Source organism: Ovis canadensis, chromosome 4 (assembly GCF_042477335.2).
Source record: "Ovis canadensis isolate MfBH-ARS-UI-01 breed Bighorn chromosome 4, ARS-UI_OviCan_v2, whole genome shotgun sequence".
In the NCBI taxonomy this organism is placed as follows: domain Eukaryota; kingdom Metazoa; phylum Chordata; class Mammalia; order Artiodactyla; family Bovidae; genus Ovis; species Ovis canadensis.
In genome coordinates, this window is record NC_091248.1 from 76,182,155 (window position 1) to 76,197,851 (window position 15,697).

At 36.7% G+C, this 15,697-nt stretch overlaps 1 protein-coding gene across 5 annotated transcripts in view; it reads right to left on the reverse strand.

Moving 5' to 3' along the window:
* SEPTIN7 (septin 7) overlaps positions 1–15,697 on the reverse strand; it is a 99,326-nt gene that overhangs the window by 54,143 nt on the left and 29,486 nt on the right. For 4 of the 5 annotated variants that reach the window (XM_069588055.1, XM_069588056.1, XM_069588058.1 and 1 more), the window contains one exon: positions 4,260–4,362. In XM_069588055.1, coding sequence (XP_069444156.1) covers positions 4,260–4,269 — 10 coding nt within the window. In that variant the 5' untranslated portion in view covers positions 4,270–4,362. Of the gene's footprint in view, positions 1–4,259; positions 4,363–5,996; positions 7,739–15,697 lie in introns of those variants that run through there. The other variant, XM_069588057.1, reaches the window with a different exon arrangement.

Genomic DNA, 15,697 nt, shown 5'->3' on the forward strand with positions numbered 1-15,697 from the left:
TAATGCCACTTGCTTTTCAAAATGTTTTCTGGTCAGATAAAGCAATCTACCTTAGTTCTACCTCTTTGAAAGACTCTAGTAAAATCAGGAATTTACAATTAACATTTTATTCTCAGAGCATGCTTCTTTTTAAGTGAAATCACTCAGTCATGTCCAACTCTTTGCTACCCCATGGACTGCAACATTTCAGGCTCCTTCATCCATGGGATTTTCCAGGCAAGAATACTGGAGTGGGTTGCCATTTCCATCTCAGAGCCTAGGCAAGTCTAATTAAGAAGCACACAAAGAACTGTCAAGTTCTGAGCCCAAACAGGTTTGACGCTTTGCTACATTAAAGACCTAACTGTCTTCATTATTTAATATTGCTGACATTGGGTTTTAAACTAAATTTTCAAATAAAGATTCAAAATCAAGAATTCCAATCTCATCCCAGAGGCAAACAAGGTCTTTAAAATCTATGTTAGCCTACCCTTCCAGCCTTATTTCCAACTATTACAAAGTGAACTCTTCAAGGTAGGATCCTAAAATCAATGTACAATGCCAATTAATCTTAAATCTTCCTCTGCTCCTCCATATCATCCATAAAGCACAATTACATATAACCTGACAACTTGTTTTCTTCCTGCACTGAAACAGATACCTTTTTCTTGAGCACTTAAGAAGTAACTAGTTTATATTAAGGCACCTAGACTAACTGAGCAAAGTGAGAGCCATACACTATGAAAGTATGTGGAAGCTGGAATGACTAGGGGAATAGAAAACTCACCTCTCCCACTTGATGCTGACCCTAGGACAGAAACTACTCATTTCAGTAGAATGGCAGGAAAAAACTGCTTGCACTATTTAAGTTATCTACAATTCTCATTTCTTCTTCTCTCTGTCCCTCTCGTCTCTCTAATTTTTTTAGGGAAAACAGAATATCTAGTTGAAATCATACAAGTTCAAAGCATAATGGATGCACTATATCCAGTATTTCCAAATGAGCCTCTGCATCTTGCCTAGAGAATCCCGTGGACAGAGGAGCCTGGTGGGCTGCTGTCCATAGGGTTGCACAGAGTCGGACACAACTGAAACAACTTCAGCAGCAGCAGCAGCAGCAGCAGCAGCAGCAGCAGCAGCAGCAGCAGCAGCAGCAGCAGCAGCAGCAGCAGCAGCAGCAGCATAGTGCTTAAGAACACACCAGACAGAGATAGACTGGGTTTGGTTCTGGCATCTGATAGCAGTGTGACCATGAGCAAGTAATTAATATCTCCATGCCTCAGTTTTTGCATCTTTAAAACGGAGAAAACAATAATACTTATATCATACGATTACTGTTAAGGACTGTATGAGTTACAGAAATAAAGTGTCAATACTTTATGTACTTGAAATATTGCCTGACATATAGGTGCTGATTTTTGTTGGCTATTGTTTTTCCAACTGGACTGCCCACTCAATGTCTATCCCAATTCTATTCTTCAAAAATCTGCCCTAATACCTCTTCCTCAAATAAAGCAGTAATAATGTCCAACCACGGATAAGCTCTCCTATACCTTTAAACATCTGTTCTTAATTTCTATATGACTCTACTAACTTGTATTTACTTCCTGAAAGTTATCTTTTTATGTATATTTTATATCATTATGTAAATTATAAGCTCCTTTAGGCAAGAAAATACAGGAATACCAATAGGCCTCTTTTATACAAAAAAGTCTCTCAGGTAAATAATAAATATTGCTTATGAAGCAAGGTTACTGGATAAAGGTTTCCCAACAAAGCGTGAAGAGATTAAGAAATCAACTGTTAAATATAGATTCTCAGTTTGTATCAATGTATAAATCTCAAACCAAAAACTGTTTTAAGAGTCGAAGTTGCTCTGAGCATAAATCACAAAAATGAGGACTCAGTTTATAAGGAATAGCTTGTAGTCTCTAAGTCAAGAATGTTACGGCAAGATTAGCTTTAGCTTTCTATGATATATACACAGTGCTGTCAGATATGGCCTGCAGTCTGAAAGACAATGTATAAAATACTTAAAAGGTGACTTTTATGTGTCACACATTGCAACTATGTAGATGAAAAGATTCAGACCTTGTACTCAAGTCTACACAAAGACAGTTAATTAAACAGTAAGGTATGGGGAGGAGGACAGAATAATAATATTGATACCCATTCTCTTTTATTATCATTTTAAGTCTTATCAAACAAAAAAAACAAGCTATAGTTGACAAAAGGTCTAACCAAAAAAACTAGTAAGAATCAGCATCTTGTCCCCATGGTGGTAACACTGATTAAATGTATCTATGAGGGCATGTATTAGTTAAGTGGAAAAAATACAACACTAACAATACATAGTTGCAACATGTACAATGGTTACTAACTACTACTACTAAGTCACTTCAGTCGTGTCCGACTCTGTGCAACCCCATAGATGGCAGCCCACCAGGCTCCCCTGTCCCTGGGATTCTCCAGGCAAGAACACTGGAGTGGGTTGCCATTTCCTTCTCCAATGCATGAAAGTGAAAAGTGAAAGTGAAGTCGCTCGGTCGTATCCGACCCTCAGCAACCCCATGGACTGCAGCCTACCAGGCTCCTCCGTCCATGGGATTTTCCAGGCAAGAGGACTGGAGTAGGGTGCCACTGCATGCTAAATATAAAATGTTCAAGTGTTAAATGAGGCAACAACAACAAAAAAATTAGTAAGTTACATTCAGAGATTCCATATTTCCTCTAAAAGTCAAGATCAGCTGATTATTATATATCTTTCACCTGGAAAAATGTCACAGCAATTTCAAACCAAATATCTGGCCTTGACTCCCAGACATTACTAAGCAGACACTCTGAAAGTCACTCTTTAAGTTTTAATAATATAAATTTTTTGAAAACTGTTATGGTTCTCCTAATGGACCTAGGAGGGTTTTTTTTACAAATTAAAAAATGATCTTTTATTTGTCTACAGTTTGTCACTTAAGATCACTAACATTACACAGTAAATGTAAATATAAGATGCAGTATTTCTTCATGTATAATGATTTATGTTACCAACCGATGAAGAGGTGTGTCCTGCATATTTTATTCACCTATCTAGACCCACACGTCTGCTCTACAGCAGCAATTTGCAAGCCAGGTATACCATACTTTTTATTCAGCCAGAGGCAGACAAGTATCAAGTTTGCAGATTTTGTACCACGTTTTTGTGCGTGTGTGTGTACCACGTTTTAACTATGAATTATTACAACGCAGATACTTCCAAACAGCCACAAACTGACCCTCAGGCAAAATATTCTGGTCAGTTGATAAAATATTCTTACCTTCAGTGAAGGAGTATTTCATACCTAATTCAATAATCTAATTCAGCACCAAAATAAAATACCAGGTATGGAATATAATTAGCAAAATTTAATGCACAATACATAAAGATCCAGCATCAACTCAATTTTCTTTGTCAAGGATAGTTAATCCAATAATTCTGCCTTCCATCTTCTTAAATAGAGAAATATAATAAATTGCATCAAATTGAGGAGCCAAGTTATAAAGACAGCCTATATGAGGTAAAAATAGTATAAAGTCATTTAAGATTAAGACTGTCATTTAAGAAAACTAATCTTACACATGGTAAAGCGTCTTTTCATATATGATGATGTTACTAAACTACAGTTAAAATAACCCCTGACAATCTCTTAAAATCGATTACAGGCAGGGAAAGGTGTTCACAGGATGAAACACACGCAAGAGAAAAATAAGAGTGAACCAAAGAAGGAGAGTCATATTTCACGTATTCCAGAGCTTACACTCAATGAATGAACTCCCAGGGCAATCACTGCATGATTATGATCCTCTACCCCATCCTTCTTTTTCAGATTTAGAGAACATATGTTTGAGTTAAACACTTGGATGATATGGCTTCAATGCACTACATGAGCCAAAGAATAAAACTATCCTGGAGTAATAAGTAACCACCAGATGCTATTTCCTTTTGTAGCATCAACTGAGGAGAACTCCAGTTTTCTGTTCCACTAGCCACCTCCCACTGCTTTTCAACTTCTACTTCCTTTCCCCGCAGTTTTCAAAACTGCACCACCTACAAAAAAACAGGCAAGAAAATACTTAAATCCCACTATGCTACCAAGTTAAATTTTAAAGTGTATCTGTTTAACAAAAAACATATAACATTGATTGCTGCAGTTATTTGGGCTATTGTTTTCTTAAAACATTCAGAGTTCATTAAACAGTTTGAAACTTGGATCAAAATTCAACTTTAGTGAGAAATTATATCTTACCCACAACCATAAGTGTGAATTCAAAACCTCTCTTCACTGATTTTCTGTATACTTGATTTGGGAGATTTGCAAATCCCACATAGCCTTCAAGATTCTTCTGTTGCTGAGAAAAGCAAAAGAGGCTCAATTATTAATAAGTCAACAAAATGCTTCTATCATACATTTTAAATTCTCTTCATTAACCTATTTTTAGAAAATCATACAAACTCTTACTCCTGGTAAATCAAACTGATTTTATAGTATTACCAATAAAAGTATTAGTTAATCGAAGAAATGGACAAAATAAATTGAGCACAAGTTGATTAACAGTAGTCAACTATAGAAGTCAATGAGATTGTCAGATGACATCACTGACTCGATGGACATGAGTCTGAGCAAGCTCCAGGAGTCAGTGATGAACAGGGAAGCCTGGTGTGATGCAGTCCATGGGATTGCAAAGAGTCAGACATAACTGAGCAACTGAACTGAACTGAGTCAATTATAAAAACCCAAGGGAATAAAATAAAAATTAATAAAACCTGCCTCAGAGCAAAGATTTCAATTTATAGTAAGTTACTGAGATTCTGATCAAACAACTAAAAAAAACAACAAAGGATTTTTCACAATAAAAAAATTCAAATCCCCTTAAGATTATATTCAGTTCAGTCACTCAGTCATGTTCAACTCTTTGCGACCCCATGGACTGCAGCATGCCAGGCGTTCCTGTTATACTATATATTATATTATATAATTAATTATGTATTTTATATTAACAATATGCTATATAACATATATTCCCTGTTGTATTATATATATAATCTTATGTAAGATTATATTAAGGACTCTTTTAATTATTCCCTTTGCTCATACTAAAAACCACAGGCAGGAGTTTCTTGAAATTCACCTTCTTATTTATGAAATAAAATCAAAATGTGGAGTTTAAAATTTTTCATAAACTCTTAAAAGCTCTCATGATCAATGTCAACCAGTAAACATTATCTTTCAAACTCTTATACTAGGCCCAATAATGTCACCTCAATGTTTTTACTGGACATCAGATTTATCCTGGTTTTAAAGTAAACTTTAATTTCGTTTTCTGTATAGCTTTTGATTCTTTGATGAACGCACCAATAATTTCATGAGTAATTCATACAAACCTACTTCTAAATTGGCACAGAAAATCAGTGTGACTTTCAACTTACCCATTGGTGAGAAATACTGTCCATAGTTCAGACCATCTGAGTGAGTAGAGTCTTACTGATTAATTTACTTAGAGGTAGGTCTTATTCATCATTAAAACATAATGCCATTCATCATTTAAAAAGAGATACACATTTCTCTTAAAGGTTTTTGCCACATTTAAATTCTCATCCAAAAACACTCATATGGGATCAAAGTAATAATTCAATACATTTGGATTTAACAAAGAACAGCACCCTACATTCCTCACTAGTATCACATATATAACTAAATATTCCATCCATAATCTTTTACCTTTTTTTAAAATTCATATAAATTAATTTTAAGACAAATGTTGAGCAGGTAAGTAAGCCAATTAAATTAGAGGCTAATTTTAAATATACTAGTTAGGACATTGAACAGAATATTTTAAAGTCAAATATTTGAAAGCCTACTATGTGCAGAGCTAAGACTATGTATTAAATTTAAAGCTTCCTTGATTCATATTTCATCCAATTGTAACTGAAATTTAACTTAGACCAGAAAAAAGCCTCTGTGTTAATTATGTAGTATACTCACAGCTACTTTGTAAAGAACATATTTCCATCATTCCAGTGTTCCAGATTCCAACAGAACAGATCCACAGAGGAACAGTAAACGAGGAATTCCAAGAATCATTCATGGCACATTCAGTCCAAACAGGGCAGAGAAATCCATTGGAACACAGTAAAATGAAGAGGGGGGGAAAATGAAAGTTACTTACATGTAACTCAACAAATTAAAGGTAAATTACAAATATACTGAAAGTAGACTTTTTTCTACTCACATCAAGGAAATATTTTTTTGCTGGATATAAGGCCCAGTGAGTCCATTTTAGCAGCTTTCCTGATAAAACATAGAATCAAAGACCTCCTGTCTTTTCATAAAGGACAATCACTGCCTTGCACCTGAAGTCTTACAAGAAATGATGAAAAAAGTGTAAAGTATGAAATTTCAAGAAGATATACAGGGACCAACTTTAAATTCCAAGAAGAAAAAAAAATGTAAATTTCATACAATTTTGCTTTGTCAGTCACTGGATTAAGACAGACCAGATCAGATAAATGCCAATGTTTTCGCTAGGATCTTTATACAGTATTACTATATTTCAAGTAATTAAACTAAAGTTCAGAATTGGAAGAAACTGGGATATAGGAAAGGAAGCTAAAAACAAGCTAAAGACAAATGGAAAGATGAAGTAAATGTGACCTATGAAAACTGAAAGGCAACGAACAGAACACAGAGAAGAAAATAAGACTATCTTTGGACAAAATGTCCGTAAAAAGGGTATGTCTTTTTTTCTATATTGAACAAATCTATGAGTTATATCACAACCTAGAAAAGACAATGATTATTCAAATGTCACCTCCACAGAGAGGACTGCTCTGAATACCCTAACTAAAACTACAACCTACTCCTCATCTCAGCACTTTGTTGCTTTATGTTTTTTTTTCCCTTTAGCACCTATCACCATCTAACATACATACAAATCTTGTTTATGGTGATCTCCACCCACTCTACCTCCAACTAGAACATAAACTCCATCAAGGTACAGATTAAAGGAATTACAGAAGTTGTGACATCAAAAAGAGGAAGCCATCTGACCATCTGAGAGAACTGAAGAAGTTTCCGAGAAAATATTTTAGGTCACATATTCAAGAAACCCACCATACAAAAGGTGTAAGAAAAATGTCTCAGTCTACCCGTGTCTTATTCATTGCTTTATCCTCAAGTCACAGAAAAGTCTTAGGGACAACTGGGAGACTGAAGTAAGAAAACAGGGAAAAGCATTCTAGGGCAAAGTGGTGGGCCCTAAAGTGGAGGTGAACCTGGTACTTTCAGGAACAAAAAGAAAGTATATGAACTCCACAGAAGTAAGGTAGCAGACCAGGGGACAAGTGATAGAAAATAGGTCAGGGAGGCAGGCAGGGGCCAGATAATGTGGGACCCAGTCAGAGCAGGAAATTTGAGTGTTATTTTAGGCATGATGGGAAGCCACTGGAGGGTTTTACACAGGCAAGTGACCTGACCTGATTTGTGTTTTAAAGATAGTTCTTACTGCTAAGAGAAGAAATGGAAATAAGAAAACTGCTAAGAAGCCTACTACAATAGTTTAAGAAAGAAAGGGTATACTGAATTTAGACGGTGTCAATGTAAGGAGAAAGATTCAGAACAGGTTTTGAAGGAAGAATTGTCAGGACACTTCTGGTGCATTACATGTGATCAGTAAAAGAGACAAAAGATACTCTCACTACTTGACTTGAACAACTCAATGGCTAGTGATAGCTCCACGGAAAGAGGGAACAAAGACGAGGAAAAGAGTGAGTGGTGAGGGCCAAAATCACCAAAATAAAAAAAAGCTTTGAATGTGTTGAAGACTCTATTACATATTCAAGAAGAAATGGTCATAAGCAGTTAACCATATGAATTCAGAAATTCCAGGGTTGATTGTTGCTGAAAATACAGATTTAGGAAAAATAAGCATATAGATAGTACTGAGAGAGGACTATACTCTCAAAGAGAGATTATAGATGAAAGGGATTCTAGGCAGTTTCCTGGGGCTTCCCTGCTGGCTTAAGAATCCGCCTGCAAAGCAAGAGACCAGAGAGTTGGATCCCTGGGCTGGGAAGATCCCCCTGGGGGAGGACATGGCAACCCACTCCAGTATTCTTGCCTGGAGAATCTCCATGGAAAGTGGAGCCTAGTGGGCTATAGTCCATGGGGTCGCAAAGAGTCAGATACTTTGCTGAGCGACTAAGCACAGCACAGCACACAGGCAGTTTCCTGGAGCACTCCAACACTGAAATGTTAGGCAGAAAAAGAGTAAGAAAGATCAGTCAGTGAGGAGGAAAGAAAACTAGAAGGGCTAAAGGTTACTCAACTGTGTAAAATGCTACTAAAAAGTCAAATGAAAAATACCAGAGATTTGACCATAAAATCTGGAAATAAGATTACTGGTAATTCTACACAAGAGCAGTCTCAGTAACTCAGGAAGAAGACTGACTAGTTTGAGAGTAGATAATTCTCTGTATATGTTAACTAACATAATTTTTAAAATAATTACATGTTATAAATTATTTTAAAATTAAGCATGTCATTTGCCAGCTTCCCCATACGACTGAATTCCCAGAGGAAGAAAATCATGTCATATTCATCCCTACATTCCTAACAAGAGTGCTGATACACAGGAGTTGTTTAAAAAAAATAAACAAAAATACACTTTCAGGAAAATTTCTCCTGAGAAAGAAACTGTCTCTAAACACAAAAGACAGATTTAGGGAATATACTAAAATATAACACTGGCTGACTAAAACACATAAACTTTTTACATTTCATAAGAATCCTGCCTTCCCCAAATTCTAAAATCAACCACAGTCTGTAATTCAAAAGATTTAACCACCCACTGATTCTTTTTCTGGACAAATATAATGCTCACAGTGCCAGTGTGAAATATAATCTCTGGATAAAGAAACATTATTTATAGACCCGAGTGACGTAACTGTGACACTTATAAGCATGCAAATGTAGATAAAAGTATATTCACCCAGGCTTCACCCAAAATACCTTAAGAGTATTACTTGATTTCAATCATCAGTTATGTAAGAATAAACAGTTATCGAATCATCTTTTCTAAAAGCACATGTTAAATCTTTTGGTAACTAAAAGATATGGCAAATCTCTATGTCAAATTCACATTTAAGAAAATCAAACTACAATTCTATTGCTTGCTATTTCACTACCTGTGGGAAAACCAACTTAAATACAATACCCAGTAATTGCAGTCATTAACTTACTTAAACTTACTTCTAGAAATCAATTAGATTCAAAGAACAAGATGCCTCAAAATGATTTCAATAATAGATTATTGGAACTCAAGATTTGTTTATATTCTCTACCATTTGTTCTTATTTCAAAGTAAAGTTATCAAAACCTCGGCATCTGAAAACCCATTATCATTTTTAACATTTGAATATTAATATTTATAAATTAACATATATTTTCCAAAGGAGAAAACAGCACCTTATTCTGAAAATTGCTAAATATGCTTTTGGGGAACAACAAAACTGAGTAATAGGAATTTGAGGGAAAATTAAAACATTTTTATAGGATCTACTATAAACCCTCAACTCTCTCCATCACTCACATAGAGCCAGACATCCTGGAATGCAAAGTCAAGTGGGCCTTAGGAAGAGTCACGATGAACAAAGCTAGTGGAGGTGATGGAATTCCAGCTGAGCTATTTCAAATCCTAAAAGATGATGCTGTGAAAGTGCTGCACTCAATATGCCAGCAAATCTGGAAAACTCAGCAGTGGCCACAGGACCGGAAAAGGTCAGTTTTCATTTCAATCCCAAGGAAGGGCAATGCCAAAGAATATTCAAACTACCACGCAATTGCTCATCTCACATACTAGCAAAGTAATGCTCAAAATTCTCCAAGCCAGGCTTCAACAGTATGTGAACTGTCAACTTCCAGATGATCAAGCTGGATTTTAAAAAGGCAGAGGAATCAAGAGATTCCAACATGTGTTGGATTATAGAAAAAGCAAGAGAATCCCAGAAAAACATCTGCTTTATTGATTACACCAAAGCTTTTGACTGTGTAGAAGACAACAGCTGTGGAAAATTCTTCAAGAGATGGGAATACCATAACCACCTTACCTGCCTGAGAAATCTGTATGCAGGTCAAGAAGCAACAGTTCGAATCAGACATGAAACAACAGACTGGTTCCAAATTGGGAAAGGAGTACGTCAAGGCTGTATACTGGCATCCTGCTTATTTAACTTACATGCAGAGAACACCACGCAAAATGCTGGGCTGGATGAAGCACAAGCTGGAATCAAGATTGCCGGGAGAAATAACAATAAACTCAGATACACAAATACCACCACCCTTATGGCAGAAAAGTGAAGAGGAAGGAACTAAAGAGTCTCTTGATGAAAGTGAAAGAGGAGAGTGAAAAAGCTGTCCTAAAACTAAACATTTAAAAAACTCAGGTTGTGGCATCCAGTCTCATCACTCCATGGCAAACAGATGGGAAAACAATGGAAACAGTGACAGACTTTATTTTCTTGGGCTCCAAAATCACTGCAGATGGTGACTGCAGCCATGAAATTAAAAGACACTTGCCCCTTGGGAGAAAAGTTATGACCTGCCTAGATAGCATATTAAAAAGCAGAGACATTACTTTGTCCACAAAGGTCCGTCTAGTCAAAGCTATGGTTTTTCCTGTAGTCATGGTTGTGAGAGTTGGACTATAAAGAAAGCTGAACACCGAATAATTGATGCTTTTGTTCTGTGGTGTTGGAAAAGACTCTTGAGAGTCCCTTGGATAGCAAGGAGATCCAATCAGTTCATCCTCAATGTTCTTTGGAAGGACAGATGGTGAAGCTCAAATTCCAATACTTTGGCCACCTGATGTGAAGAACTGACTCACTGGAAAAGACCCTGATTCTGGGAAAGACTGAATGCAGGAGGAGAAGGGGGCAACAGAGGATGAGATGGTTGGACGGCATCACAGACATGAGTGTGAGCAAGCCCCAGGAGCTGGTGACGGGCAGGGAAGCCTAGTATGCTGCAGTCCATGGGGTCGCAGAGTCAGACACGACTGAGCGACTGAACTGAACTCACCAACTTTACAAAAGAGAGAGATATTCAGCCCCAAATTACCTAATATGACCAAGGTTCTATTTCTCCACTTAGCAACTACAATAAAAAAGGGAAAAAAAATCCCACTATAAAGATTCAAGGAAGGTTTACATCAGTAACTTAAAATTCCAAAGGTAAATTTGGTCTTTTCTATATAATTCAAATTCAAGCTGTATCAACTTTGAATTTTAAAACATAGATAAACTGCAAGCTTTCTCCTAAAGTTTATGTAATTCTAAACACAAAAACAACCACTCAATACAAAAGACAAAGGTACATAAATTTAGTTGTCTACTTATTAACTCTAACAGAAGCCTTATATCATACACACAGACGAAACTATCTAGCACTTGAAATCCCTACCATCTCTTACATAACTCAAGGGGAAAGTTACGGAACTTCACTACTGAAAAGTCTTCAGTATTTTAAATATAACTGGTGCAAAAGTAGCTAGATTCTAGATTTAATATAACAACACTACTAAGATGTTACAGGATCACATAAGTGTTTCCTAAATATTAGCTTTACTGTCCCCTCCTCAATTTTCTTTAAAGGTCATATGTTAGTTTGCATGCCCCTAGCTCCTCCGTTTTTACTGAGATGAACAACTGTGTACAAACAGAACCAACTTTCACTTTCTTAATCTTATTCTGGATGATTGGTTACTCTACCTAAAAGATTTAATATCTGTATGAATACATGTAAGAGGTAACTTTAAAATTTTAATAAAATTTTTTCTTTGCTCTGAACTTGGAATTTAAATGTCTTCTTATAGAATTACTGGCCACACTCATTTAACATAGCTACTGGATTCACATAATGTATGTATCACAAATTAGGGATATAGAAGCTAATGAAAACAAGGTCCCTGCTTATGAAACTAAGAATCTGAGGTCAGAGAAGTTAGAAGGCAATTCTATTAATACAGTGATAAACACTATAATGGAAGCAAGCACAGGAAGACAGCTATGAGAACAAAAACGACGGGTGCTTTCTCCCATCCTGTTGTCAGAATCTTCAGATTCTAAAGGACTAGCAGGCCTTAGTCTGATGAGAAATTTGGGTAGGTGCTGCACAACATGGACAAGCAAATTGGCAACTGTAAAGGCCCAAAAGCAAGAGAAGAAAAGTACAGATCTTTTTGGTAACTAGAAATAGTTCAGTACACCTCATAATCAAGGTCTAGGAGATGCAGAGTAGGAAGTCAAGCAAAATCCAGATCACAAAGGACTTTGTAGGCCACAGTAAAGAACTCAGACGAGGCATCATCTTGAAAACTTTTGAAGAGTATTAAAGAATTTTAAGCAGAAAACTGCACTATCACATTAATACACAAGCCAAGTCACATTCATATTTTAGAAAATTACAACTAATAAGAATATTGAGGAGATACTGGTAGCAATTTCAAGATCTGCTGCAGTAGCCCAAGGAAGAAATTAGGACCTGAATCATGACAGAAGTAGCAAGGATTAAGAGAAATTAAGTTAGAACACTACTGTTCATTACAGTAGCCACTAGCTCCATGTGGCTACTGACCACTTGAAATTTAGCAAGTCTGAAATGGGATATGCTCTGGCTCCGTTGGTAAAGAATCCACCTGCAATGCGGGAGGCCTGGGTTCAATTCCTGGGTTGGGAAGATCCCCTGGAGAAGGGAACAGCTACCTACTCCAATATTCTGGCCTAGAGAATTCCATGGACTGTATAGTCCTCGAAGCTGCTAAAGAGTCGGACACAACTGAGCCACTTTCACACACATACTAAGCATAAAATACAAACCAGGTTTTTTTATATATACTTATTTTTATTTATTTATTTGATTGTGCCGGGTCTTAGTTGAAGCATGTGGGATCTAGTTCCCTAACCAGGGATCGAACCCCAGGCCCCCTGCTCTGGGAGCATGGAGCCTTAGCCACTGGACCAGCAGGGAAGTCCCACAAATCAGGTTTTAAAGACTTATTATGAAAAAAAAAAGAATAAAATATCAATTTTTATACTGATTACTTATTGAAATAAAATTTTAGCTATATTGGGCTATATAAAAATGATACTAAAATTAAATTCATTCTTTTCAACTTTTTAACATGCCTGCATGCAAAGTCATTTCAGTCATGCCCAACTCTGTGCGACCCTATGGACTATAGCCTGCCAGGTTCCTCTGTCTATGGGATTCTCTAGGCAAGAATATTGCAGTGGCTTGCCATTTACTTCTCCAGGGGATCTTCCCGCCCCAGGGATTGAACCCATGTCTCCTGCACTGCAGACAGATTATTTACCATCTGAGCCACTAGGGAAGCCTAGGCTACCAGAAAAGCTTAAATTACATATGTGACTTACATCAACTTCTAATGAACAATGCTGGGTTAGATATTAAGGAGCTGAAGTGACAAGTCTCTGTAACTTGTGGGGGGAACAGCAAGACATAAATTCTAAATTTATGAATTTAGACTGAGCTAGATTAATGGTGGTTCCAGTCACTAAAAGCAAAATTCACTTGAGTTTAAGGGCTTTAGGAAAACAAATATCTAGTAGGCAGCTATATATATGTAAGTTAGAAGTTCTAGAAATGTCTAGGTTAGGCAGATACTAACATTTTAAGGCAGATATTAACATTTTAAGTCATCAACATTTAAATGGTATGAAGGCCATGGGTTATGAATCCAAGTACAGTATTCAAAGTAGGAAGCAGGCCACAACCAACAACAAAATCCCAACTCTATGACCTACACAACCTAGGAAAAGGTGAAAAAAGAAGAACGAGGAAAACAGTTTTTAGAAGCAGTTCAAGGAGGTCAACTGTAGTGGCTTCCTTCAAGAAGTGGTCAACTGTACCACATGCTCTGGAGTGGTCAACACAGAGATAGAAAAGAATCTATTTAACATTATCAGGGACCATTGTCAGAGCAGTGGACTGATAGGGAAAGACGGATGGAGGCATAATGGAAATAAATAAGTAGTAAGTAACTGCAGACAGTGAGCGTAAACAAGTCAATTTTTTCTGAATGCTTATCTGTGAACAGAAGAGCAACAGTAGAATTTAGAGAACAACAAAGGGTTAAGGCAGGGTTTTAGGAATTTAAAAAAAAAGGATGGTTGCATGCTTAAATGCTGCAAGTTTGGGGTCAGTAGATGCAAGTTATTACATATAGAATGGATAAACAAGGTCCTAGTATATAGCACAGAGAACTATGTTCAATATCCTGAGATAAACCACAATGGAAAGGAATAGTAAAAAGAAAGCATATGTGTATATAAATGAGTCACTGCTGTACAGCAGAAATTACACAACATTGTAAATCTACTATACTTCAACAAATAAATTTTTTAAATAAAAATAAATCTTAAAAAAAGCATTACCTAGACAAGTGGCTAAAGAAAGGAAGATAAACTAGGATACAGATAACATTTTGAAGTGAAAGACAGGATTTTCTTTAAATATCAGACAGAAAAATCATTTGCTAATCCTAAAGGGACTTACCAGGGAATTTTAAGAGATAAAGATTTGAATCTGCTGCTGCTGCTGCTAAGTCGCTTCAGTCATGTCCAACTCTGTGCGACCCCATAGACGGCAGCCCACCAGGCTCCCCCGTCCCTGGGATTCTCCAGGTAAGAACACTGGAGTGGGTTGCCATTTCCTTCTCCAATGCATGAAAGTGAAAAGTGACAGTGAAGTCACTCAGTCGTGTCCGACCCTCAGTGACCCCATGGACTGCAGCCTACCAGGCTCCTCTGCCCATGGGATTTTCCAGGCAAGAGTACTGCAGTGGGGTGCCACTGCCTTCTCCAAAAGATCTGAATCAGCAACCATCAAAACAAAAAGAAGGGCTAGGAATACACAGCAGGCATCCAAGCAATTCTGTCCACTAGTTTAGGATAAATCTGTGATGGACAGGGAAGCCTGGCATGCTGCAGTCCATGGGGTAGCAAAGAATTGGACACCACTGAGTGACTGAACTGAACCATGTGATCTTTTACTCCAGTAGCAGTCTGTAACTGAATGTAAGCCAAGACTGTTATCTGAAGCTGTTATTTTGCAGAAAGGGCACACAAAAACTACAAGGCATCATGAGAGCTGACAGGTATGGTTGAAGTGAATCACTGAACAAAATGGAGAGGGTCAAGGATCCAAGGGAGGAAGTAAGGAAATGAGACAGCTAAGAGAATATGAAGCTGTAGACAGAAAAAGACATATACTTAAGTCTTCAGAGGTGGGACAGAAGTTCCAGATGATGACTACATGGAGCCGTTAAAATGATGGCTTAACAATAATCCCAGATGTGTAAGTTAAATTATTGAACAAGTTTTATATATGGTCACTAAATATGCCCCAGAATAATAACAAGGCTTGGAGTAGAAAGAAAAATTGTTTGGTGCCATCTTTAACAAATAAAGAGATAACAGGGATATGGTATCTGACAAATTTAAGAAGAGTGAGAAAATACTGTTATTAAATAGCATAAGCTTTAAAGAAGCAGGGCTTTTTTAAAAGGAAGAATGGTCTACAATCTAGACAACTACTAATAGAAATATAAGATGAATTATCTATGTAATAAATATTACAACAGACACATGAGTAAAAAGGTGAAATTAACA